The sequence below is a fragment of the Parus major genome, chromosome 6 (assembly GCF_001522545.3).
Source record: "Parus major isolate Abel chromosome 6, Parus_major1.1, whole genome shotgun sequence".
NCBI lineage: Eukaryota > Metazoa > Chordata > Aves > Passeriformes > Paridae > Parus > Parus major.
This window is the reverse complement of record NC_031775.1, coordinates 16614676-16642266: the sequence shown is the minus strand read 5'-3', so window position 1 is coordinate 16642266 and position 27591 is coordinate 16614676. Positions and strand designations below refer to the sequence as shown.

General features: G+C 36.1%; 1 protein-coding gene across 3 annotated transcripts in view; it reads right to left on the bottom strand.

Moving 5' to 3' along the window:
• Nucleotides 1–9335: 9335 nt before the first annotated feature.
• The window catches only part of DNTT (DNA nucleotidylexotransferase), a 104005-nt gene continuing 85749 nt past the window's right edge, over nucleotides 9336–27591 (bottom strand). For all 3 annotated transcript variants that reach the window (XM_033515796.1, XM_015633032.2, XM_033515797.1), the window contains one exon: nucleotides 9336–10562. In XM_033515796.1, the coding sequence (XP_033371687.1) occupies nucleotides 10476–10562 (87 nt within the window). In that variant the 3' untranslated portion in view covers nucleotides 9336–10475. The remainder of the gene's footprint in view (nucleotides 10563–27591) is intronic.

Genomic DNA, 27591 nt, shown 5'->3' with positions numbered 1-27591 from the left:
CACACTTCTAAGCTTCCTGCCAAGTGTAAAAACCTGTCTAAGAAGGTCCCAGGTTTACAGAGTGCAACTTACATTAAGTAGTATTAAAAATATCCCTGGTCATATAGCTACACTTTTATTTTTGTTTCCTCATGATGCAGTGTTGCCTTAATAATTTATAAACTTTATTGCTGATAATGTTTTTATACCTTTTATAAGCTTTCAATTAGTTGTCTTTTATACTCAAAGGTTTTATTTCCTTTATATATACCTGAAGTTATTTCAGAATTCACTGCACTCTAATGAGGAGATTTAAAGGACTGTTTTTTTCCTACATTCCCTACATTAGTCTTGTCTGGCTGTAATTTGGAGACCAGTGGTCAGTTTCTGATCTTAGGCTGTTCTGGGACTTTAAATTTCTTACAAAGCATAAAGCTTAGCTCTGATGTCTCTCAGAGCATCTCATCCTTGGCCCAGTACTGCTTCTAATCTTTATGCTGGCACTTAAAGGACAAAGTCTTTGGCAGTATTTGCATGTCCCTGCATGGATGCTGCTGTTCACTTATCTTTCTTTAACACCTTCTATCCCTCAGGCACTTTTATTGTTCTTAGATCATTTGTCTGATCTCCACTACCAGACATGCTGTAATATTTTCCATCTAAATTCAACGAAAAAAATGAAAACAGGTTATTTTTACTGGCAAAGGTTCTCAAGCTGTTATTCTTCTCTTTAGTACAGAAGCAGTCCTGCATCTAACATTCATTCCAAATATGGAAGGAGAAGAGAGCTGCCAGCCTGGTTATTAATATTTAAAGCTTAGGTCCATTCAGTTAACTGATCTTTATTTCTGCTAAGATAGACTGCTCTTTTATTTTCTTGATATTGATATCTTGGGCTGTGCTTTTATTTCTTGCAGAAAAATAGCTGTGAAACTGTCCATATTTTGAAACCTACTTTTTTTGACAAATTGGAACTCATAAAAAAGTATTGTTGCCTGTGTCTTTCTTGACAACATTTTAAACTATTCATATTCAACAGCTGAGTTAATCTCTGATTGTAAAGAGAAGACTTGAAAAAATTCTTGCACCCCAAGTTTTAAAAACAGGGTACAAAATAGACCACAAGTCCTAAGAGAGATTGACAGAAGCAAGACTTAAAGCTAGGTCTACTAAGACAAAATATATGGCTCACTTATATCACACATAATGGGTTAAAATAAGGTACTCTTGCACAGGTAGTACAGCTGGGGAAACCATATGCAGCCGTTTAGTCCCAGCATTGATCCCTTTTAGTGCTTTAAATATTGATACATAGGATGTTTTTCTGGTAATGTTGCACCAAGAGCTGCTACATCTACCCTTTTTTAGTGCTTATTTTTGCAAAGATTTTCCACTTTGGGTCATTCAGCTCTGTTGCAGGTGACTAAATGTATTAACGCAAATAAAAAGATTTGTGAGGCTTGAGTCAGTTACAATTCTTAAGGATAAAAAGCTCTCTGATAATGGATATGTGGAGTGAAGGGTACCACAGGTGTTAGCACTACACAAAGAACAGTAGGCTGATGAGTTTAATCCAAAGAGTTAAAATGTGTTTTGTCTGCAGCATTCTTCCATTGTTATCTGCAGCCTGAAAATGGATGAGAACATGCTGGAAAACTGAAGAAATGGCAAGCAAGGACAGCACAGAGTAAAAAGCTAATAAGCTGTCCTAAAGCAATGTATAGACAAAAATGAATGTTCTTGCAGAGAACTACAGAAGCCCAAACCTTCTCGAACAAGGGTTCCCTTTACTTTGGATTACTCCCCAATGGAGAAACATCAGTGCTGTGTTAATCACAGGAGGGCTTATATTCAATTGTAAATAAACACTGCATTTTAAGATGCTTAAACAAACAGAACTTACAACCTATCACTAGCACAAATGGTATTTTGACTTGTTTAACAACAGATTATGATAATTTCCTTCTCACAATGTGGAGGAAAATAAAAAGTTTAAACTGAAGTAGAAATCCTAACATTTTGAACAAATTTTTTGACTTTTTAGATACATGGCCAAACATGAATTTCTGCATACTTAACACTTTGTTAAATATGTGAAAACCTCTGAGCTTTTCATGAGCTGACAAGGAATGAAAGGAGAGTTGTCAAGGAAATTTCTGTTGTACAGTATATTACATATGGATGCTTTTCCTAGTGCCATTCCCAGACTTTTACCTCTTCCTCAGCTGTCACATTCAGCTGTGGGTAAAAAAAAATAAATTGCTTTGTCTAATTGCTTAAAATGTATTGAAAAAAAGAATGTGAAAACAGTATACTCTAAATCAGGGGAAAAAAACCCATTAGATTTACGAGGGCTTGATTTTTTAAGTTTAGATTAGCTCTTATAAGGGCTACCGTGGCTCTGAGAACTTAAAAACTAGTGCCTATTTTCCATTTTTATATGAGTGCAGCACATTAAAAATTAAAAATAGCATCAACACAAGATTATAACTATATTTTTAAAGATGCAAAAGTCTGTTTTATCATTCATACATGTGAATATACATTTTTCATGTGCATGATTTTCAACCTACCAGCCAGAAAATACAGCCAATTCCAACAATGTCACAAATTGCAGTGTCATCACCATCATGAAAATTCAAGCACAGAAAGCTCCACTGTAGAGAAGTTTATTCATCTATGCTCATGCTGGTTTAAAGCATCTCATAACTGTTGATGATGATTGCAGCAGCCTGTCAGTGACTGGCTTCAGCAAAAGCCATCTGGATGGGACATGGCACAATCGTTTCCTCCACCGTCTCAAAACATACTTGCAGCTGAGCTTTTCCTCTTTTCAAGATAAGAAAGTAGTTGAATGCTTCTAACAGAATAGATGTCAAAGTCCAATTTATTTATTCCATACAGTATCTGAACATATTGCATACCACATAAGCTCCACAGTTTACATTTGCAAACAGATGTTTTTCTTTCTGGAGCAGATGGTATATTGAGTGTACTGTGATATAATTCACATTTGCATTATCAGTCATGAATGCTAATATATTCCATAAACTGAGTTTTCTGTTTTGAAATTTTCAAAAACCATAGCATCTCTGTATAAACCAATTTGTTTGATAATACAATCAAAAAAATTTATTTTCTCAGTAGCACAAAAAGATAAGATTTTTTCTCTTATTCAAAGGTAAGATTTAGAAAGAAAAACCCCAAGAATAAAAAGAAAGAGGCCAGAAAGGTAACAAATTTTTATTACCTTTGTCTGATCTGTGCATACTTATTCTGGTTTTGATTGTTCAATATGAAACTACAAAGTCAAATAATTCTTACTTTTGCAAAAATTCCAAATTTTCTAAGCTGCGTGCTAATATTGAGTAATATGTTCTTATTAACAAAACTAGATAAACTTACTTTATGAAGTCCCCACAGTCATTAATAAAGTGAAATAACTGTAAGTTGAACAATATATTATAAAATTATGTTAGCAATTTCACTATACTTGGGCATGATGATGGTCCTGCTAAATTAAAAAAAAATATAATCCAAATTATCTCGGATTTTATTCTCAATTTACATTATTTTCTAGAATGTCACTAACAAATATCTGGAATGCCCTGCTAAGTAACTTCCTAAAAGAAATAGAATAATAACATGTGCAGGTCTAAACAGTATTCTCTTTTTACAGTATCCAAATTTATATTCTCATATAAATTGTCTATTTGTTTACTTTCTATGATTACAAGTTTACCTTGATTAAAATAAGCAATTTATTGTCAGATTACTTTTTTTTTCCATGAGTTTCATCCCTCACAGACATTGCAGGCACAAAGCAGTTCTTTCACTGGCACAAACAAGCCCAGACTTCTTTAAGGGCAAGAGTTCTCACCAGTTTAAAACCAGCCCAATGTGAAATGGGTGTCCTGATTCAGAAGCCCAAAGCCTGGTTTGTGCTGGGTGAGAGCAAGCACCTCCTCATAAATGTGAATCCATCACTGCTGGATACCAGGATACTGCGCTGCTCTTGGGTCTTGGTATTTCCTCTTCCACAGTTTGCCTGGTTTTGCACAGAAATGCCTAAAATGTATAATTGAGCTCTTAAGGGCTAAGAAAGTGTTGTCCCAATTATGAAAAAAACCCATCTCAAAAAAAGGACACAGAAGTGAAAAGAGCTCTGATTGGATGAGGCACTGCAACTTGTAATAATGCTTTCTTAATTAGCTTTGTATGAGGCTCAAAAGCTAAAATGTGACCTGTCCGTTTTACAACCAGAAACCCACACAGCAGCAAGAAAATGAATCACACATATAAAAAGCTAAGAATTTTAAGCTTAAAATTCTGTTCCCTTAGAGAACCTTGTGGCATACTATGATTGATATATCAGCATAATTTGAGATTGTTGTCTCTGTCTTCTTTTAGATGAATTATTTGCAGTGAAATTCAACTAGCACTCAACATCATATGGCTGTTTCTGTGATCTTTTTGAAGAGCTAAAAAAGGAAAATGAACAGTTCTCCTGTTGCAATAAGAGTAACTGTCAATCCTCTTTGCTTCTTTTAAGAGGAATTGCTGAGATTACAGATTCTGCAAGCTGGATACTTTTGAAGATACTTCTCCCCTTTCCCAACAGCAAGAAATCATTACCCATAATAATGGTTTTTCACAACTAGACCACGGAGGTAGATGTTTCTCATACTACAAGTCATTTGTTTTTCTTGAACTCTATTCATTTAATGTAATATACTTCAGCTCTCAGGTGAGCTTCCATTATTGTTTTACAAATATTATTACCTTACCTTAAACTTGTAACTCATAAGGGTTCATCCTTGTTCATTTTTGTTATTCTCTCCCATTTGTCTGTGGTTAATTTGTTCTACCTTGTGTATAAAAGTTTGTTTTTAAGGGATTTTTAGGTACCCACCTTATTTGGCATAAGAAGTATTCGCTCCTAGGGAGATTTAATACAACTCACTGACATTCTTTTGACTTCTTAGGGACTGGAATAATTGTAATATTAAGTTCATCACTGATGGCTCTGGTAATCTTCATATCTGTTCATCCCTCCTCTCTTACATTAGAAGAATGTTTATTCTCTGCTCAGCCCTTCTTTTTAAAAGCTTGCAATCCTTGATTTGCTGCTAATTTTGCATGATCATTAAACTTCAGTTCAAATGTTTCTTGGAGGGATTTTTTTTTGTCTTTTGAAAGCTTTAATGTATAGTCATTTGTCATCTAGTGCAGATTGTCTTAGCAACCATCTGTCACTAAATTTCAAAGTGGAGTGGCCCACCCATCTACAATTTCTTCCTCACTTGGGTGTTTTTGACAATCTTTCCCTGTATACACACGTTTACCAGTGGGGCTTGCTTGAATTTTAAAAATTCATAGCTCATTATGCCCCTTTATTTGCATCCAATCGAAATTTGCTTGAAGATGTTCAATGTCCAATTTCCTGGTGATATGTGGTCAAAGGGAACCTCTGGGTCCTTCAGGTGAGTAAAAGAGAGGGGCTGTGAGCCTCTTCAGCAGAGGATGAGAGCACTTGTTCTGTGGTTGGCAGTGAGTCCTTCAGATTCGTGTCCTTGTCCACTCATGAAATCAAATCTAACGGGGTAAGGGGTGAGATTAATGAGAGAAAACCACCCATATTCCTTCTGTGATTGTGATATCGTGTCTGAAAGGACACTGATATTTATGGAATTTGGCTTCTTTTTTAGTGTTGGTATTGTGAAGGATTCAAATTAAATCATCAATCATTTGTCAAGAGCCCTGCAACAGCTCCAGCCCTGCAACCAGTCTGTCAGGGTTTGCAAAACAACCACCTCCCACTCATATAACGCCAACACAAAATATACTTTCTAGCAGCCCTTAACACATTTAAAAGCACACTGTAAAAGGACAAAAGGCAGAGAACTATGTCTCTGATATCTTAGATTAGTTTAAAACACAGAAACTCAATTCAGATAGGATTGAAAGGATTCCAGGATCACCAGAAGCAGTAGATCCCACCTATCCTCTGAATATATTTTGATCTTTTACATGTCAGAGGAGTGCAAAGGCAAAATTTCCCTGCCATTACACGTTGAAGAGTGGGATTTATAGAGCACACTTCTGGAAGCCACAGGCCCAAGTGGTCTTTAAACCCATCCTTAGGCTACTAAAAATGGAGCACTTTCAGACTTGTATCATCAGCAAGTTTCCAACTGCAGAAACACTCCTACCCAGCCACACAATCACATAACCTCCTCAAGCTCCATTTTTGAAGTTTGATCTACCTAGCTGTGAAGAAAATTCCAACTAATTTCTCTTTTAGTGGTTAGAAAAATATAAAAATCATTATTTTAATTTCAAGGTGCTGGGATATGATTTTTCTTTGGTTTTTTTTTTTTTTCCCCCCCTAAGTATTGCAACCACAAGTTTCTGGAATATAATCTACATATCCCCAGCAGAGAAATCTTCAATATTTTAAAAAATGGAGATCTTTCTTGCTATTTTATATTATATATTAATCCATAGCTTCCTTAAGAGGAAAAGACACTGAAGCTGACAGATGACTTAGAATAATTTGGACATAGTATGTGTATATATAGCAACAAACATACAAATTATGCTACTCCTGCTAGAATGGCTTTATTTATTTAATAAAAATGCACCTGATTGTTTCATATAAATATTGTTCCCTTAAAACTTCATAATGGTGGGAAAGGGTAAAGGAAAGGTAGTTTTGCCATTTCCAAAAATTCCTTTGAATGAGCATGTTGATTTTGGCAAGAATGAAATGCAAAAGGAAATATACCCTTTAGTATTAATTTTTTGCACAGTCGTGAAGGAACTGGAATCAAAAGTCTGCAACCATAAAAAAAAGCGTAGCTTGTTTTCAGTAAGTGTGTTTACATACTAAAACACAGAAAACTGGGAGACTTTGTACTTACCCAACAAATGCTCTCCCTCCTTCCCTCCCCATGCAGATAGGGGTGACACAACATACATTTTCACAGTATTCCACATAATACCTGGTGCTATCAAGGATGTCCTGCAGTACACCTAAGGAGCCTCTTCAACTAAAACAAGTTACATTCGATGCATCCTGATTAAAGTGAAGGATACTTTGTGCATCTGCACAGCAGATCTGCACAGAGCTAAAAGACTGCTTGGTCTTCTTCTTAAGGGGGGTTTCCAGAGCTATCTGTCTTCATTTGTTTATGTGACTTCAACTAACCTGTTAGACCCAGGACACGGTTATTTTAACTGCACTTGCCAAAGAAAACTGTATAATAGAAAGTAATAGCTATTCAAAAAGAGAAAGAATGTATTTCATACTAAGGAGTAAGATGGTCTCACCTGAGAAAGCCAAGCAATTCTCCCCATAAACTGTAGAAAAGAGATTTCATTTGAGGATTATAACATTTGCAAATCTTTGGGTTTGGGTTTTTTTAACATTCTGGAGTTATGCAAAGTAGCAGCAGTTCTCAGGTTTGCAGTTATTTGCATAAAGTCCATGTGGCTTCAGTTTTATGAGTATTAAGTTGCCCAGATTTGCAATTTTGTAGAGCTGCATAGATAGAATTAGCTTTTCCTTCAGTACATAAGTTCTTTAGACATTAACTGCATTATTTCCCACCAAACTAAAAACATGTCATTGCCTTTGCCTTAAGAGATTGTTTATAAAATCATGTATTAGTTCAATCCATGAAAAAAAACCCAAAACCATAACGGTGGTTTTCCTTTTACTTTCCCCCAGAGATAGAATCACTTATTAATTCTTACAGAGTTAGTATGTAGATGCTTATTAAACCAGTGATCCTTCTCTACTCACTACTTGCCAAATTGCCTTGGTATAGAAGCAGGGGAGGAGGGACAGACATTTTGAAAAAACAGCCTCCAGGGACTTCACAACTGAATTAGTTTGACATGATTTGTTTCTGATGAACAAGTTACCAATAACTTATCACTTTATTTTCCTCTAGGTGCATTAAAAATGCAGTCTATTAATCATTCTAGCAATTTAGGAGATATTAAGTGCACTGATCTGAGATTCTCTCTTCCCTTCCTCCTATTACAAACATTGGTGTGTTCTTGTTACAAGTGTTTGCCCTTTCCAGGCCCTGAGGCCCCACCTGTCCTTCAGGAGTTCAGAGGCTTCGCTACCATTGACTCCAACAGTTCCATCACATGGAGGGACTTTTCACTCACACGTGGATCCAGATATGCTCAGCTGACAAAGGCTTTATTTCCTTTAACCTGTTCCACCCCAGCTCTCCTATATGACTTTTATATTTAAAACTATAATTTTAATATAATTATATTCTCAGCCGACTGGTTTGGCTGGTGCTGCCAGGGATGATCCTGCACACCGAGCGGCAATAGTGACTGGGGTAGCAGCTTCTCCAGTAAGGCTGTGCACAAGAGAAGCCAACTTCTTAATGGTCAAACCATCCTGGTCATCTAAGCTGTTCTTCCCTTTAACACAACCCCTCCTTCATCACATCCACATTTTTAAATAATAGTTGATTCAGCTTTTATAATAGTTGATTCAGTGAGCAATCTGTAACATGTATTCTAAGTAAAGTTCAGAAATTTGAAGGAAATAGAAGAATAAAGTCATATGCTGATTTCTTCTAGACTTGGAGGAGCTGACAGAACTTGTGTTGGTATCTTTTCCCTCACAGGTAGCCTAATTATAAGTGATGCATAGACACCCAAGATGTGAGTTATTTATTTATGTGGAATTCAGAATGTTTGGTATTTTGTGTGTGTCTTGAAGTTTGCAGAAACAGCACAACTGGAATGTATAATTTCTGATAAATGTTGGCCAAGTAGAAAGAATGTTCAGACAAGGTGCCATAGCTTTTGTTTTCTTCCATTAGGACTGAAAAATGTCACTGCTACTTAAGTGTCAGCATCCTGATGCAAAACACAGAGAAGATACTTCATACATCATCAGCACGATAAAGCAGGAAGCAATGCCAGTGCTTTCTAGTTAGAGCAGTTTAGGAAGTAGCATTGTATTTTCAGCTCAGTTAGCAAAAATGCACATAAATAGGGTGGTTTTATTGACACAGACAAGAAGCAAATTCCTGCCATTAACACATTTTTCTGCAACCCTGACTGAGGTTTTGGAATAGTTTGCAACACAGTCCTCTAAAGGTCTATTCCCCAGCTGAAAGTAATGAGTAACAAATTAAGCATACTTTTCTTTAGGAATAAATACAGTCTGAATGTGGGAAGCCTTTACTGTCAGTAATAACTGTTGTGCACAGCCCTGTCATTGCCATTCTTTCCTCACCATGTCAAGAGGTGTACTTAACCTCAACAGAGGAAAAAAATCCAGATTTTTAAGGAAGAAAATTATGTGACCAATCCTGGAGTTGTTAATCACCTTTATTCTGAAATGATGATCAGTAAATAGCTTCATTTCCTAAAGCACCAAATGCCCCTGTTTATTAAAGGATAAACATATAACAAATCCTTCATTGTCATTATGGTCACAAGAGCAACCTGGACATTTTCTGAAACCAAAATATCTCACAGGGCCTTTATTAGAGAGCCTCTCACATCCCAGATGAATTTCTGACTAAAGAGAGGGAATACCTCTCTAGAGCAGCCAATAGCCCAACAGCTCAAGTAAAATCCAATTCCAAAGCATTCACACTTACTGAAAAATTTCCATCTAGCTAAATTGAGCACAGATAATTAAAATCTTTTGTCTTGGAGCAGTCACCAACCTGACAGTTAAAACTATTGTTTTTATGCAGGTTATGATTCAAATTCCTGACTGAGAACCATTACTCCACATAACCAGAATCCTCTTTAGTCCAAATCAATATTCTAAATTTATAATATTTTTCTACACAGTTGGAGATTGCTACTGAGTTATTCCACTTTTTCTTTCAAAATCCCTTCCTGTGAAATGTTTTTTAACTCTCACTGAATTCTCAGCTTGCTTATAGTTTTTGTAGAATGGTGCACTACCTGGGAAAATATTACAACTGAAGCCTCCAGTTGCTGAGATTGCAAAGTAGTTACTGCCTGGGTCATTAAGCCTTATATACAGAGCAATTTTATACATGGATTCAGCAAAATATGTAAGAAATTCAGTTAAAGACCAGCATACATTTCAGTAATGTTTTGACTCAGCTCAAATGTTTTGAATTATTTACGTATTGTTGTAGCTGACTATTTTAAAAAACAAGTATTGTTCATACTAATGTTAAATTCCTACCATAAGCAAAAATCTCACCAGTTCTAAGTGTTACCCCAAAACAAGATCTGTCTTACCACTGCCATGTAGAAACTTCAAAACAAGCAAAAACTGGAAAAGATTTTGAAAAACTTGAACTCTTATCTTCTAGGAACATAAGCATGTGCAAATGGCTTCTAATACTTATTTAATTTTTTTTGTTGTCATAGAAACACATTATATATGTATATATAACTAAATCAGACTGCAAGGTGGGCAGAAAGACCATTGCAGTCAACTGATGAATGTACACTGGCAAATAATTTTAAGCATTCCTTTCCCATGGTTCGACATAATCCAAGCCAAGATGTGCAAAGATTTCTTCCTCACTTCCAGCTTTGAGAAAGACCCTCTGTGAAAAAAAATTAAAAAGAAAGTCAATAAGGGTGTTACAAAGAAATTTCAATTGATGTTTTTTGCTGTTGAAAAGGAGTTAATTTTTGGCAGCTCTACCCATTGTATCCTCTATAGAATACACTGTCTTCATCAGTGTGCCTACCTTGAAATGCAAAAGCAAGTTTAAAAAGAATTTTAATGCTGCTTGATGTTTTCACTTTTAATGACTAGCTTACAACTTTGTTTTGATTCACTTTTTTAAGACCCTCAAATACAACTTAAATTTCCCTTCCATGAAGGTCAATAGCTGACTTCCTTCAAAAAATCATAAATGTTTTAAAATTAATATAGTAATGTTCTCTATAAGTGCATTCAAACTGATTTGGTGGTGACACTAATTGTGCATGGCCAAGCATTAAAAGCATAAATTGAAACCCGAGCTTTTTTTTTCCTTTACACACACTCCTTCTGAATGTTTCACAGCAAAATGCAGTTTAGTTTTTTCCTACCTGCACTTCTGATAATACAGGAGATAATTTTTACACAGGGACACTCACAAGCCTACCTCCCATATCATGGCTGATAAAATAAAGTACATTGCCTTATGCATTCCTTTCATCACTAAAATACAATAATAATTTTAAAAACTGCTAAGGTAGGTAAAATATTAAAACAGTGAAAACCTCACAATTTAGAGACTGGAAGCAAGAAAGAATAGTTAATATTTCAGCAATTCCTGAATCATTTCAAGTCTAAATCAATGTTCAACTCTGAAAAATCAAGCTCTAGTGTTGTGAAAACTTCAGGGTTGAGTTTCTACATTTACTCCCTATTGTGAAAGAGGAGATGCTGTCTGGAGAACCCTCTGACAGATTCCTTCAAGTAAGGAGACTCTCTGACTGCCACAATGTTTAGGAACATGCCAGCACCTCTGCTCTGTCAGCAAGACCTCCAGGAGGGCTGTGCTATCCAGCACACCCATGGGAATGGGTCAGGAAGAGGAGCCCATAATTAAATCAGAGTAGACCCATGGTATGGTGGAACACAGAGATTCACAGCTGAGAACTGAGTGATTGAAGTTGTCTCTGCAATAGCAGACTTTGTAAGTTTGCTTATAAAGCATAGAAAAGCAACATCCCTTTTTTTACCTAGGAAGTTCAAATTTAAAATTCTGGAATAACAGGAACCTACAAATAACACTGAACAGCAGAAATACTGAACTTTCTCACAAAGACAAGAGAAGAAAACAACGGTAGAAAATATAAATTGAACGGAATGAAAGAACAGGAAAGAAGATATCAACAACTGCCCACTGAATAACAATACTGGGGATATTTTGTTCCTCGGGTGTCTCCTGGGATGACAGGATTTTAGGGATGTTTTTGTTATTTCCTTTTTTCCTTTTAGTATTACTAAGAAAAAGGGCAATCCTACACCTACATTACTGCAAAAAAAAAGAATAAAAGTAAAACAAGAAAAAAAAATCTTACACTTGTAGACAGATGTTACAGACACTCTTTAATAGAAGCTCCTCATATCTCTGGGACCCCAAATGGCATTCCATTTCTTTTGTTCTGTCACTTTATGTTTTCCTGCAAGCTAAACTCATTTCATTTGCTTGACAGGGAAAATTTCTAATACAAAGTATTTGATGCTGAATACCATTCTCAGTAGCTACAAGCAATGTTTCTAAATGAATCTCTGGCTGATATCTGCCAACTGTGTTAGCAATGTAAGTGTTATTAATGTTAATCATAACCTATGATTTTCCTTCTATGTCAATCTATGCAGAGCTTATACAGTGGTGCAAATTTGATTATTGCATTCACTACCATTCTTTCTTGTTTTTTTTCTTTTTGCCCAAGAGAAGTAATGAACTGCTTGCTTAGTTGTGATTTTATTTCATCTTCTTACTAATATTCTGCAGATCCAAAACATGCCCCATTCAACATCAATCAAATGTACAAAAAAAATGCTCTGGAGCTTCTGGTACACTCCTTATCCCTTATCCCATTTAATCAATACTGTTATTTCAATGGATGTAAATATTACATTTGTGGTTGTAAACATGACCATTAACTACACCTAATGTAGAACAATTGCCATCCAAATGTTTTCTTATATGAATTGCTACTTTCTATTTTTCTTTTTGGTATTAATGATCAATAACACTTTTGATGAAAGAGAAGCAGAGATTGAAGGCACAGAGCTAGCACAGCTTTATGATATCCTATCATGACCAATGCTCATGTATGTTGTATTTCTCCTGTACTTGGTTTCATATCACATTTTAGTATGATGAATCCAGCAAAAAAAACAACCCATTACTTAATAAAGCAGAAATCTGGTTTTAGTTATCCACATCAGCAGTAGCCAACAGCCCAGCCTTCTTGACAGGCACACATTTAATTTTATTCGAAGCAGACTGATGTCCTGGTGTTTATTACCAAATTATTTGGCAATAACAGTGCATTGCCCAATACCAAAATAAATAGTATATTATGCTTGAGTAATACTAGGAACATCTTAGCCTGTCACTATAGCATTTCATTACTATTTAACCCATCTCAAGATGAACTTAGAAAATTACTTTGAAGTACCCAAAAATAGAAGTCAGTACCACATATTATCATTGATGAAATGGGATTTGATGGTTCTGAACCAGCAGAATCTGCTGCAGAGTGAAGTACTCCAGGTTTCTATGTGAAATCCACTGTTCTGAAAATGAGACACGTGCTGGAAATTTGATTAATTTCTTTCTTCAAATCCTTATAATCCTTGGTATTAGCTGAAGAACAAGAATTAAGTATGAAGTTTCCTAATTGATTACTGGCAAAACTCTGCTTTATAAACTATTTGAACAATTGTTCTTGAATAAGTCACAGCCAAACAGTGGCCTAAAAGACCAAGTAATTTCCTTCCATATCCCATTTTTCCTACTCTTTTCAGAGCTCTGACTTTTATATGCTTTACAGCCGTGAGTCAGAAAGAATGCAGTCACTCTAGCAGATTTCATTATCCTTTGGAAAATTACAACATTGTGTACGAGGCACATCCCTTCCTTTTGCAAAAGACCCTGAAGGACCATAAACACTAAGGTCTGTCTGGAGTCCTTCTGACATACTGTTACATGAAATAAATCGGGGACGGGAGGAAGGGCAGAGAGATTATTGCCAACAGTATCTTGTTAGCAGTTTACAAAATACTCTTTGATATAACTTTGCTTCTGGACAAGCACCTGGAATGTCATTAACATACACATTTATTCTAACCTTTTCTTTGTGTCCAGAATTATGCTGCATGCTTTAAAATGGCAAAATCTTCATAAGATGTTTAGGAATTTTAATTTTTGTCTTCTATCATTGATTTTCCTATTGTTTAACGTGTGGCACATATTCAAATCAGTCTAATTACCTTAATATTTTCTTTTCTTTTTGCAATTATTAAAGTGGAGATACAATGACAATATGATCATACCTAACTTTGTAGTCCTACTGGTACACTGAATGATAAATACCAAGCAGTCTAAACCCCCATCACTTTATGTCTCAAATTATCACAGTGGCCATAAGCAAGACAATGATAAATGAACGACAGAAAAGAAGAGGACAGACTGTCATTTGCAAACTTGGAACTTAATTGTTCATTGTGTTTGGACAGAGTCCATTCTAAAAATAAGATTTATGGGTAAAGTCAGTTGTAGATGAATGATGATAGCAACAGGACTTGCTTAATCAGCCATGGTCAAAGATACCACAATGCACCTTAAACTTCTTACACATGTATTTGTCACTTTAGTGACATCTTCACAAGTCATCACTTAAGTCAATTGAAGAGTTTTAATTAAAGATAAATGGGACAAATGATAAGAGGATGCTGCTTGCATTCCTTGCAACAGTTTCTTTAGATATGAAAGGCCATGGCCCTCAGTGAAGCAGTGCACCAAAATGTCAGACCCACAATTGATAGACTATACCTCAATGGCTTATCAGACTAAAAGTACAAAGCTGTTAAATTGGTCTCATTCCCTTTTTCTCTGATCCCATTTACTCAAACAGTATTTGTATCCTTGAAAAAATAATTAACAAAAGGGGCTTACAGAAAGAATTGTGAAGGCAGAAGCAGAAGCAATGCATCATATCTTGCACACGATTGCCAGTGAGAATACTCTGTGTGTTTACCTGACCTGAGAGTTACCCCCCTGTTCTCTGCCCCTGGGCCAGCTCTCCAGTTCAGGTGTTGATGCACCACCAGGGCACATGGGTCACACCAGCACTGCAGAAACTTTAGGAAGAAGCTGTGTTTACTAAATCAGCCTTTTATAATGTGTACCTGGCGGTGTGGGTATATATTTCATTACTTTGTGACTTTTGAATTATTTTGACCTAAACTCCTGCATACCAAGCTGAAAATATTCAGCTTGTGAGACAGTCTGAGTGCTGCATCAAGGAAGTGTGTACAATCACATATCCACAAAACAATGCGTGAAGTATTTTTATTTCAACATTTCCTGCAATTCTTAGATTGACTGCAGCTATCTTCTGTACTCAGTGGTCCCATTTTATAGAGTTCAGTGCAAGGTTCTGACAATAAATGGGTAGAGCATAAAGTTAATTTTCATCTGTGAAAATGCTGAAATAATCAAACACTGAAATAAAACCAACAGGTTAGAATAGGGGCAAACAATCAACACTTTTATGGGAGAATTTCTGAGACTACTATAGCAACTATTGTTAAAACATTTTTAAGCAAGTAGATGTAGTACATTCAATTTTTACTTGATACATGAATATTAAATGTAATATGTGACCACAGCCCCAAGAAACTTCTTCTAATCCACAAAATACTGAGGAGAAAAGAAATAAAAAGACATTTGGAAGCTTGAAGTAGTCACATTTTTATTTACTGTATGATCAGAATTGCAAGAAAGTTTTGGGGCTTGCTCTACATTGTTCTTTAAAAATAGAAATTAGGCCTGCCTGAAAGGTAAAAAAGGAAGGAAAGAACAAAGAGAACGGAAAGCAAAAAATATGTTGTTCCATCAACTGTTCAAATTTTGCAAAGCTAAAAATGTCTAGGCACCCACCTAGTGCTTTATACCTACATAATTGTATTTGCTTGCTATTTTTGAGAGTTAAAAGTGCCTGTGACTGACAGTACACAAATCCAGTGAGAAGGAAGGTCTCAGTGCAAAATTAAAGACATCCCAAAGGGTTTTTCATTTGAGTACAGTGAGCTGCATGGATTTTTGGTGAACCTTAGCAAACAAGCCTTATGAAATCATACAAGTTCAATGCTGTTTTCCACTGGGAAGCCTGAGCTGCCTCAAGAGCTTGAATACCTCAATTAGCTTACAATGAAAAATAAACTTGAAAACACAGAGGTCATAAAAAAGTCATCCCCTAGCAAGGGAAACATAATTTTCAAACAAAAACTTGAGTTCCAAAGCCAACCATTGAATGTTTTGAATGCAGATGTCTAAGAATCCTTGGCTGTGACAAGGACCACTGTCAAAGCAACTGAGTCATGAAAGCCCAAGAGAAGATGAGACAGGCAGAGCATATGTTTGTTTCAGCCTCACACTTACATCTTCTCTAAGAAAGGTCAATCAGAAGAAAAGTAATCAGATTATACAGACTGATTGATGAAAAATTATACAAATTCACTCCACGGCACAACTAATAGGACATCCTATTTATTGACAATTAAGTTATTGCGAGCCCCAGAATAAACACTTTGAGTTGTATATATCCTTGATCCCCATCAAATGCAATTAGATTTATCCTGGAATCATAAATATGTAGATGCTACTAACATTTTCTAAAAATAAGTTAAAAAAATCCGTAGGACAGAAGGACAGAAGGGAGGATGTCAGTGACAGGGTAGAAAAAGGCTAAAGCCAAACCTTTAATATAACAGGTTGAGCTATTATTGAATGATTGACTTGACATGACCCCCTCATGGGCCTCCTATGCTAACAGCTCTTACCAGACTGAACGTGCTGATGAGCTTCTGAAGTTCAGCACTTCCATATTGAGAGTGAGCCCAATACTCATAACAAGACAGGAAAGTAAAACTGAATAAAGTAGTGAAAATTTCAGTGGAACTAGAGATCAGACATTTCTGAATTGATTTTTCTTTCAGGTAGATGCAAACTCAGACTAAAATATCTAATATAATGACTCAGAACATTTTACTCAAGTCAAAATTTACAGAACCACAAAAATTTACTCCAACCACCAGCCAGCGAAAAAGAAAACAAGAGACCCTAGAATAGAGCAGTAGTCTAGATAAACTTAATAGGGTCTTAGTTAAGACTTGCAGCAGGTTGAGTAAAAAGCTTAACCTGCTTTTGTCTCATCTGAATGGATAAGTGGGTTAGTGGGTTTCTGAGAGGAAGGTGCAGGCAGTGAGTGGAAAAGTGACTCAGCAAAAGGAGCAGTTGCAAGAGAGAAAAAGGATGTTGCAAACTTCAAGTGTTTCAATTTTTCCCTGTTCAAAAGTTGTTTATTTGCAAAAAGATGTTCCCACCTTCCTCATAATCAAAAAGCAATCACTTTCTGGAGCGATCTTTCACAGACTACTTTGTTGATTAGCTGGTCCAGATAAGAGTTCTAAAAGTTGTAAGCCACAAGGCCTGAGGAAACCTATCAGAAAAAGCATCATTACTCTTCATAACAATAGCTAGGAACTGATTTAAAGGAAAATAAGCATTTTGCTGACATAATTATCATGTGGTTTTTTCTATATTTGAGTTTGCTAATCTAATGACAAGCATCATTACTTGGTTTATATTGATTTAATTGATTATTATATGACTTATAAAAATACAAATAATGTTAGTGAAAGCTAGCCTCTCCCAAGTATATTTCTTTAAAATCTTCCCTAAATACCTACCTCCATGCTATTTTCTACCCTTACCATGTGGAACTTGAGTCACTGAGCATCACCTTAAGTAGGAGAGTGGGCTGTATTTCACATGCTATATGTCAAAAAGGAAAACATACAGTAACAGAGAAAGATTTTTACTAAAATTACTAAAAGGAGCCCAGAGCCACCATCAACACCTAAAAATTATTGACATCAGGATCAGAATTTAGTGATATCAAGGTTAAGCCACAGAGACTATGATTCCATTTTTTTTAACAGATGAATGTGAATCTGCTTGATGTCTCCATGACCAGGTGCATCTCTTGCACCAGGATTTCCATCTGTCATTCAGGTCTGTCATGTTGTGCCAGGCAGCCTTGCCTTCAGCATCACAGCCATCTCCATTCCCTCTCTACTGACCTGCCATGACCAAGGTAAAAGCAGGAAACAAGCACTGAGCAAGAAGCCAGCAATTTTCTCTCCCTTCTCTATGTTACCATTAACTTTACGAGAATGAATGTTGCACATCTTTGGTGGAAAACATAAATCTGCTCTGAGCTTCAGCAAACAAATAGCTTTGCAATTTTATACCACTTACAGACCCAGAATTTTGTAAAGCAACTGTAGAGAAAGCTTTATGGAAGATCCATAAATTCCTGCAGTGCACTGACTGATAGGAGGTTGAGTGCCTTCAATCAACAATGAAAGTGTGGGAATGCAGCATAACACTGATCTGTAAAATAGTGGCTACTTCTCTGAAATCTCCAGCTGATCATCAGGTAGACAAAATGCTAACAAGAGTCACTGTGTTCAGTAACCTTCACAGCAAGCAAAATGATGTTATGGAGAGGGTGGGGAGGAATCAGAGGAAGAAAGTAAGGCTAAGTAAAGCAATTTCCATATAAAAATGCATACAATCCTGCCATTATGTAAGTGCTTTCAAAAAATTGTACTCAATAATTTGTACTCTTGCATAGTATGAACACTGCCAGAAAGTACTGTGGAAAAGTGAAACTTCTCACGGTCCTGATATTCAGATTGCTATCCAGCCTGAGAGGGACAGCAGCTCATTCCACCAGCACTCTGTCAGACAACATTCTCAACATGAAACATTGCTTGATGAAAAAAACATTACAGAATCAAGCCCCAAGGAACTGTGTAGTAATTACCCATCAGAATTTAGCTTCATTATGGTCAACACACATTGTTTATACTTTGTGGATAATCATAACATCTGACAATCTTTCTACTTCTTTCATAAACATGACTAGCAACTTTCAGGTGGTTTTCCTTCTGTGCTTTTCCCAATCTTTTTAATTTGGTTGTTTTTTAAGAGGTTTGTTTTTAAAACTGGCTATTGGTGATTTTTGCTTTGCTTGTAATTCAACATTTTACTAAATATTTAAGCTATGTTTATGAATGAGACTATCAACAGCACAAACAAATTTATAATTATAGAACATAAATGCTGAAGTACTAATTGTGCTAGAAATGTGAAGTATGTCAACAAATTCAATAATAATATCCCACAACGTTGGCAGACACTGTGCATTTTTCATTTGACAGTATCATAACAGTTTTCAGTAGGAATACCCTGAACTTCCTCATACAATATATTATCTCTGTATGTAATTTTAATGTTTTACTGATATTTTCTGCAGTAATATTCACATCAGCATGCCAGACTTAAAATAAAATCTAATCTGTCCTAAGCCAGCTACAAATAAGATGATAAATAAATCAGAGAGAAAAGAATTACTTTTTGAAATGACAGTACAACAAACCATGATTGAAAAAGCAGTATTGCAAGCATTACCCATTGACTTGATACCCTCAGGCAAAATCATGTGTAATGATGCAAAATAATGCAGTGGAATTTATTCTAATAATTCTGGGCATGAATAATTTTTGAATGTAATAGAAGCCATAATCATAAATTCTCATTTCATTTTACCACTGGACATGTCCTGTGCTTTTAATCAGAAACACCAGACTGGAATGATTCTCTTAAACTCATCTCTCGCTCTCATTACAGGGTTATTGATATTAAATTCTGAACAGTAACAAGTAAATTAATCAAGTAAAATAGAATAATCAGGCTAATATTAGAATATTCTAGGGACTTACCCAACTATATCATAACATAGTGTAACAAAATACCTTCATGTTTTCTACATGCAATCTACTTACTCCAAGTAGTTTTGATGAAAGAGAAAGAAAAAGACCAGTGCTGAAATACTGACAGTTTGAAAAATAAAATATTAAAAACATTATCTGTTGACTTAACAGAACTTGCTAAAATTTAGTTTGTAAACAAGACCATGTTGTACATAAAATGGAACTATTGTCTGTTAAAAATGACAGATCTGTGGTTATTTTGTTGCAAAACACTACATTGTTATGCATCCAATCTCTCATTACAATTTTAAAAATTAAATACATTCCACAACACATTGCCATCCAGACTAAAATGTTTTCAGTTTGGGGCACACAAAGTCAAAGAAAACTTGGAACTTCCTATCTGACAACACAGGCAAAAGTTTTAACATGTTAAGTAGCACAGTGTTGTAAACAAAAATATACCAAATTTACTGGCCCTGCAGTTCTCTGACAATCTCTCTACAACCACAAAGTCCTGAAAATATTCTCAGGGATTATTTCCTTTTTCACTTTAGCTATGCTTACATTTCACTTTAAGCCTGTGTTATTTACAGCAGCTTTGTCAAATGCTGTTGGTTATTTTGTATTTTAGCTTGTAAAGCTTTGTAAGTGAATGAAATGAGAAAAATGCAGAATCCTGGATTTTATGAAACTCAGTTGTGAGTAATTCATATGGGATTACTATAAACAAACCACTTCAGAAGAACTTTATTGGGATTGCAAAATCAAATACCTGCAATTTAAGAAATCCCAGAATGTGGTGGATTGAATTTTGACCTTAATTCAATTTTCCTATGTTTATGCACAGAGACTTAATTTGTTCAAAGAAATGCTGCTTACTTCAAATCCTGTAAGGCTCTCAGGCTTTGTTCACTATGCAGGAAATGTACTGTGCTACAGGGCTAACAAATATTTGCTGACAGCACGGACACAATCTTGAGTTGCAGACCAATGTGGGATCAATCAGTCTTAGGAAACTGAGCTTTTATAATCTGTACCTGTTCTAGCTCCCTGTCTTTGTTACTCCCCTATGCTAAATTGTTGATGTCTGCTCTCAGGTTTCTAATGTAACTCTAGGCTCCTCACACCATATCCAGAGTGAACTGAGATATGCATGGTTTACTCGGTTATTTGGGTCAACAGAGTCTTTACCTACCTCTTGTAGCTTAGAGCATTGCCCTTGACGAATTTAAGTTATTTTTCATCAAACTTCCACTTATATCTCTTCCCTGTCATTCTATTTTTGTGCCCCTTTTTGGTTGTCTCTTCAACCAATTTACCTTTCCACAATGGAGCTGCTAATTCAACCTACCCTTTCCATTCCCCATTGCTTTTTCTGGCCACTCTGCACTTCTCAAATCTGTACATTCACCATCCCCTTCTGACTCCCACTTCCTATGCCACTTTCCTCTCTGGTCCTCAGCTGCTTCCTTTTCCAGCTTCCTCTCTACCTAGCTTCTCAAATTAATTACTTTCTTCTTTAGACAGAAAACATGAGACTTGGTAACCTACCCCACATCCAATAACTTACCCCATGAGACTGATTGAATAATTGAATTAAAACAATTGAAAATTATTGGTTCTGTACTGGTTTAGAAATTAAAATGAGCAAAAAGGTATAGTCAAAATATTCAGGATCTGTTCCTACTTATGCATTTTGAGGGATGTCTTTTCATTAGCAATACAGGTTTCATTGAACTGCTCCAAAAACACACCAAGCATAGGAAATGACAATTAGGTACTTTTATCTTTGTGTTAGATGTACAGCTCACTATTGCAAAGAGATTAGGTTTAGCTAAATATATATATATATATATATATTACATGCAAACGTTGTAAAAATGACCAATCATATGCTGTATGAGAAAAATTTAAAATGCTAAGAGAACATTGAGGAGAAAGCACACTTTGTAAGAAAATGCATAATCATTTTTTAACTTACCAAGAGGTAAGAAAAACAGATTATTTTAATTCTTAATTTTTAAAAATAGACAAGGTGCAAAAAGAAAAAAAATCACCCAAATCACATATGCAATTTTCACTTTCCTGAGTGAGAGTGTGAAGAATTGAAACATAAATGAAAGTATGTGCATCTGTTTACAATGACTCAGTGTTTAACTGTAGTAATCTTAGAACCACAGACTCTGTTAGATTGGAAAAGACCTCTGAGATCATCAAATCCAATCTATGACCCAACACCACCAAGTCAACCAGACCATGGCACTGAGTGCCACATCCAGTCTTTCCTTAAACACCTTCAGGGATGGTGACTCCATCAGATCCCTGTGCAGCTCATTCCAATACCTAATCACCCTTTCTGTGAAGAAATTCTTCCTGATGTCCAATCTAAATCTCCTCTAATGTAGCTTGAGACTGTGTCCTGTCACTGTTGCCTGGGAGAAAAGGCCAAGCCCCACAAAGCTACAACTCCCTTTCAGTTGTATGGAGCACAGTGGAAATCGATATTATAAATTTTGGATCTTTATGTTTACTGTAGCTTTAATCCAGTCATTGTTGCAGATGTCTAAAGCAAACTCTGCAGCTGCAGCATGTTTAATTCATCAAGATGTTCTCAAGGCTGATTATATCACCATTATAACTTTATAATTTTAGAGCAGCATCTGCCAAAATAAGATTATAACTTCCAGTTTTTACAGAGCCATAAAAAATGTCTCTTTAACTGTGCAAGTAAACTTCTGCAAGCATATTTTTCAATGAAAGGTAGTGTGCAGTACATTTTCTCAGATGATACCAAAAAACTGACTTAGAGATTGTAACTACCGAATACACAATTAAAGACTGTGAATATTACACAACTTTATGTAATGAATGAGGTTATAAAATCATAGATAGCTCTTCCTGGTGATACAGATTCTTGAGAAGTAATGTGTTAGGCAGTGAAAGGTAAGAATACCTGCTCAGAAAACAAAGCTGGCTTTTTATTTGGTGACATATTTAGAAAGTTCTGGCAGAGCAGGTAACCACCCAGGCCCCTGCAGTCAGTCTGGCTTCCTCAGAGCAGTTTCTGTCCTCTGAGCCAAGCCACCACAGGAGAACAGGAATGTGACTTTTTGCACCAGCCTGGCCACTGTCAGGTAAGCCACGTTTCAAAATAAAAGTCACAACACAGATGCAGACTCAGCCAGAAAAAAAAAAGAATATTATGAGGGAGGCTAGAAGCTCAAGGATGTTGCCAGGCATGGCTGGATGGGCTGCCTGCTGCAAACACAGAGGTTGTGAAGCAACTACTTGGGCAAAAGATGAGCAGTAGCAGAACTCAGACGCTCTGAAGCCAGCTCACCAGAGCATTACTGTCATAAAATAGTCATTTACTGGGGCTGTAAACACACTGGGGCTGTAATCACACTTTACAGATACATGCTAAGGCAGGCAGGACAAGCCCTGCCTGAAGAGTCAGACAGGCTTTTTGTAGACAGGAATTCATTCTGCAGGCAAGTGGTAAACGACTGTGCAGTATTGGTGGTGACAACTGAGTGCATGTGAGCTTCTCAGCGTGAAAGAAATCCCAGGATAAATTTCCCCTTTCATGCTTATTATGGTCTCCCAAGAAAAAGTAAACTTTCTCTTAAAAAAAACTAGGATCACAGAATCTTACTGTATTGAGTGTAACCTGCACAGCACTTAATGGCCTGCAAAGATAGGTCCCATTATGAAGTTTTCAGAGCATCTTGTGAATTTGTAATTCAGAACAGTTATATAAACCACCTCTCATGTTATTCAACAACTAAATAACATTTCATGCCTTCAAATTCATACAAGGTTTTTTAAATGCAAAATTGTCATCAATCAGTCATCTGTACAGTGTCATATTTTTTCCAATATTTCTCTAATAGAAAACATTAAGGGTCCTATTTTCCATCTTAAATTTACATAGGACATAAAATTAATAATTGCTTTCTGCCTCAATGACTCTTCAAAATAACACTGAGCTCATGATCCTTCTCCTACAAGAAAAAATCAACCTGCAATGTCAGTGCAAGAACATTCATATGCTAATAATTCAATTAATCTATTATACCTTAAGAACTCAATCTGTTCTTTCACCAAAAAAAGAGCAATGCTAATTATTTACATCACTTAATTTTTCTGCTGTGAATTGCATAAAGTAATAATTGGACTTGAAAGGGATTTTCTGGAATATAGTGAAAATATATGGGTTTATACAAGTTATAAATCAGAATTTACAAAAGAAATTCAATCCTCCAATCTCACACCTGAGAGAATTTCCATTGGTGAGTGGTGTATAAAATGCAGGAGAGAGACACTTTCTACATGGCCACAAACCAGCCAGGAAACTGTTCCACATTCCATCCTTAGAAATCTCCTGGCATGGAAGGGGAATAGAGAGAATAGGTAGGGGGAATAGAGGCGAAGAGAATAGGGGAATAGAGGCAGCATCCCATCCCACTGCTCACTCAGCTCAACTCTCCCATGCTCACTTCCATGCCCAAAAGATAGCAATTTGAGGAAATAGATCAGTCAGAATTTCTAGCATGGAACAGTTGAAGTTAGTTCCTGTTTCATGCAGAGCTGGTTCTGAGTAGCTGCTGAACAGCACACAGCATCAAGAAAAATAAATATACTCTGAATGAAAGGAAAGAGCAATAGAGAACCCCACTGCAGCTGAAACTATGTGACATACAGTAAGGAAGTTTTAAACCTCATTCCTTACTGTAACTCCAAGGAATAGTTTCCAAATTGTTACCAAAATGTAAAAACAAACAAAAAGATGTTTATTTTCCTATGGATTCTGAAGTATTTGGAAATGGTGCTTATTTTTATTTAATTCAGATAAGGAAGTTTATTTAGGAAACAATAGTGAAAAAGGCTGATAAATCTTGCATTTTAAAAAGTTATATTCATCCACAGTATAAGTGGTAGGGCTGGGTTTTGCACAGAACAGTAGATCTTTCAAAAGCATCTTCTTTAATTAAGTTTGGGATATCCTCACAGCAAGCTGTACTGAGAAAGATGGTATATGGATTTGGCTGGCTGAAAATCACTAGAATGTCACTTCCCAGGATTGCCAGACAAGAGAGAGTTGTAGGGAACAGTATTTCTACCTAACACATGTGTAGTCACACAAAAAAAATAAATCACATTGCCTTTTGAGCAGATCTAATCAGCAACTCACTAATGAATTTTTCTTTGTTGGAATTTTCCTACTCATTTATCCTGGGTGTTCCATGAAAATGATGTCATTATCATGACACTGCCCTGAAAAAATGTCACAAACCAATAGAACCTAGTTCACCAGGCACTTTAAAAAAAAATCTAAGCCTATTTGAGCTCCTGCCAGCTTGCACATCTTCTCAATAACCTGCCTGACAGGCTACTGGGAGCCTGAGTTCAAATAAACCATTTTAGGTACTTCAGAGCCAGGGTCCCCAGAGCTCATTCGCTCCTGGAGCAGCCACCCAAGCAAATGCCTCAGAGCCTGCAGCCCCAAGAGCTGTGTGAGCTTTGGAGCTTTGGAACAGTCTGATCCATGGATTGTTTACAAAGCCAGGATTTAGAAAGAAATTCCTTTAGCAGAAAGTGCCAACATTTTGACTTTCCCTCTTAGAGACCAAGCAAATTTTGAATAATCAAAATTCTGCATTAAACCTTTGTTCTCACTTCTAGTTATAGAGAAAGACAAAACACTGGATGATCAAAATTCTTCATTAAACTGCAATAGCTTTTTCTTCAGTGGTTAACTACTTACCATTACTGCACATTTCCATCATGGGAGCTAGGTTTTACTGCTGGGAAGTGAGACCAAGGAAGGCTAAATTACCTGCTTAAAACTACAGAGAAAATTTGGCTACAGAGTGAGACAAGCTGCAAGCTGAAAGTCAAACCTCTGGAACATCCTCATTCCTTAGCCTGTGTCACAACAATGTGTAGACACTTAAGCTCACACAATCATCCCTTCATGCTAAATGTCAAATGCTAAATTCTTTCTCATGCTGCCTTTTCACAAGTCAAATTAGGATTACAAGAGGGATCAGAAAACATTCAGAGAATAGAGAACATGACAGCCTGAAAGTTGACTGTGTTCTATGATGTCACATCTGACCTAGTAAGTGACCCTTTGGCTGCCTGCAACCTTGTCATTCTAGCAGCCAGAGCAAAAATCCAGTAACTGAGTCCAGCTTCAGATGCTCTCCACAGGGCCATTCTGCATGGGAAGATATTCTACTCCAGCTAACAGCACCACAGTTGGTAAAGCCACCAACAACCTCTGTAGCTCCTGAATCTTATTCTGGCTTGCTGATATGGAAAAGGGGCATTCATTCCACAAAGACAGCTCCTTTAAGAATAGAAATCCTGTGGTTTGCCAGCCACTTTAAAAATTACTTTCAAAATAATAAAACATTAAGAGAAAGTAAATCACATATTTCTTGCATTTTCCTATAAACATATGATTATTGCTGATCTAAAACACAGATATTTAAAAATAAAACAGACTTTGGAGATATATCTTCTTTAGTTAGAATCTACTAGATTTCTCTCTGTTTCACCCAGGTAAAAAGCTGTCAGGATGTTGTCAAAACTTTTCAACAATGTCCTAATATGCACACCACTGTCCAGAGACAATGCACATTGTACTCAAAATGGTTTTATTGTGGGTTAAGGAATAATTGCCCCCTAACCCAACACAGAGTGTCAAAACAACTATTGATGCCCTGATTTACAGACTAAGTAGCTTAATTTTCCTATGGAAGAGTCTGCTGTTCAGCTGATCTGACTTATGCTTCATAGAGAAAAAATAATTTTTTTTTTTTTTTTTTTTTTTGCAAAACCATTTCTATTTTTATTAGAAAGCTTGTTCATTCATGAATAGGGAAATTTTTACAATGAAAATTTTATTTGCCTATTCATAAAAATGTCATGCAATTTGTAGAGCAATAATACCATAGGGCATGGGGAATGTACATCTTCCCTTTCTTCCTCGCCACTGATCAGTGAACTCCATTCTGTAAGAGTGGGAATCACAGTAAGGTTTGACCTCCAGATGGTGTAAATCACAGGAACCACATACCTCAGGTTGGTATATACAAGTGCTGATTTCCATACCTTTAGTACACAGTTCTACAGTCACATGGATTTGAACATACACTCATCTTTTCACTTAAAAGAGGCTGACAGATAATTGGTCACAAATTTAAAATTTTTTTGGTCACAATTTTCCTATGAAAGGAGGATCTACAGAATGCCCTTCTTATTACAGAACTGAAAAAATCATTAGTTTGATAATTGCACACTGTCTTCCACAACTAACAAATATATGAAAAAGATTCATACTAGAAAGAAAAAAAAAAAAAAAAAATCAAGGCTGAGGAATAATTTCACAGTGTAACTTTGTAACGAGTCCCTGGAGAAAATTTCTCTTCCTTTTGTTCCCATCTGCAAAGCTATGTAATTGATTCCTAACTGCTGCGTTAATGCTCCCGATTCCTGGCAGAATCCCTTTGGAAATACATTAAAGTAAGCAGGACTCTCTCCTGCTGCAACCCTTTGAACACTGGAATCTGGGATTCTGTGACACACATCACGTTTCAAGCAGTGGGCCACAGTGCAAGCATCTGTGCCAAAGGGCTGATAAATATTAATATAGAAGAATAAAGTATACTGAATTATATATTGAAATGTAGAGCAAATCAGGAAATTGTTTTCTTTTGTAATGAATGACATTCTCTTACAAGCACACTTACATTCCACCAAACAGAAATTAAATAAGAGCAAATAATATTTGCTAGAGCATGGTTTATTAACTTCTTATAATGACTTGAAAAATTTTAAATGATGACAGGCAAGTGGTTTTTAAGGAAAGGACTTGATCTTCAGCAGGATCAAGAAATAGTTTGACTCTACCTGATCTTCTTATCCCTTTTGCTGTACCCACAGACTAATAAAATAAAAAGAATGAAGCAAAAAGGATTTGGTCTGGCTCCCAAATTCTACCCCAGTCAATACCCCAGTGACTGCTAGAGCTGTGTGTGAAGATT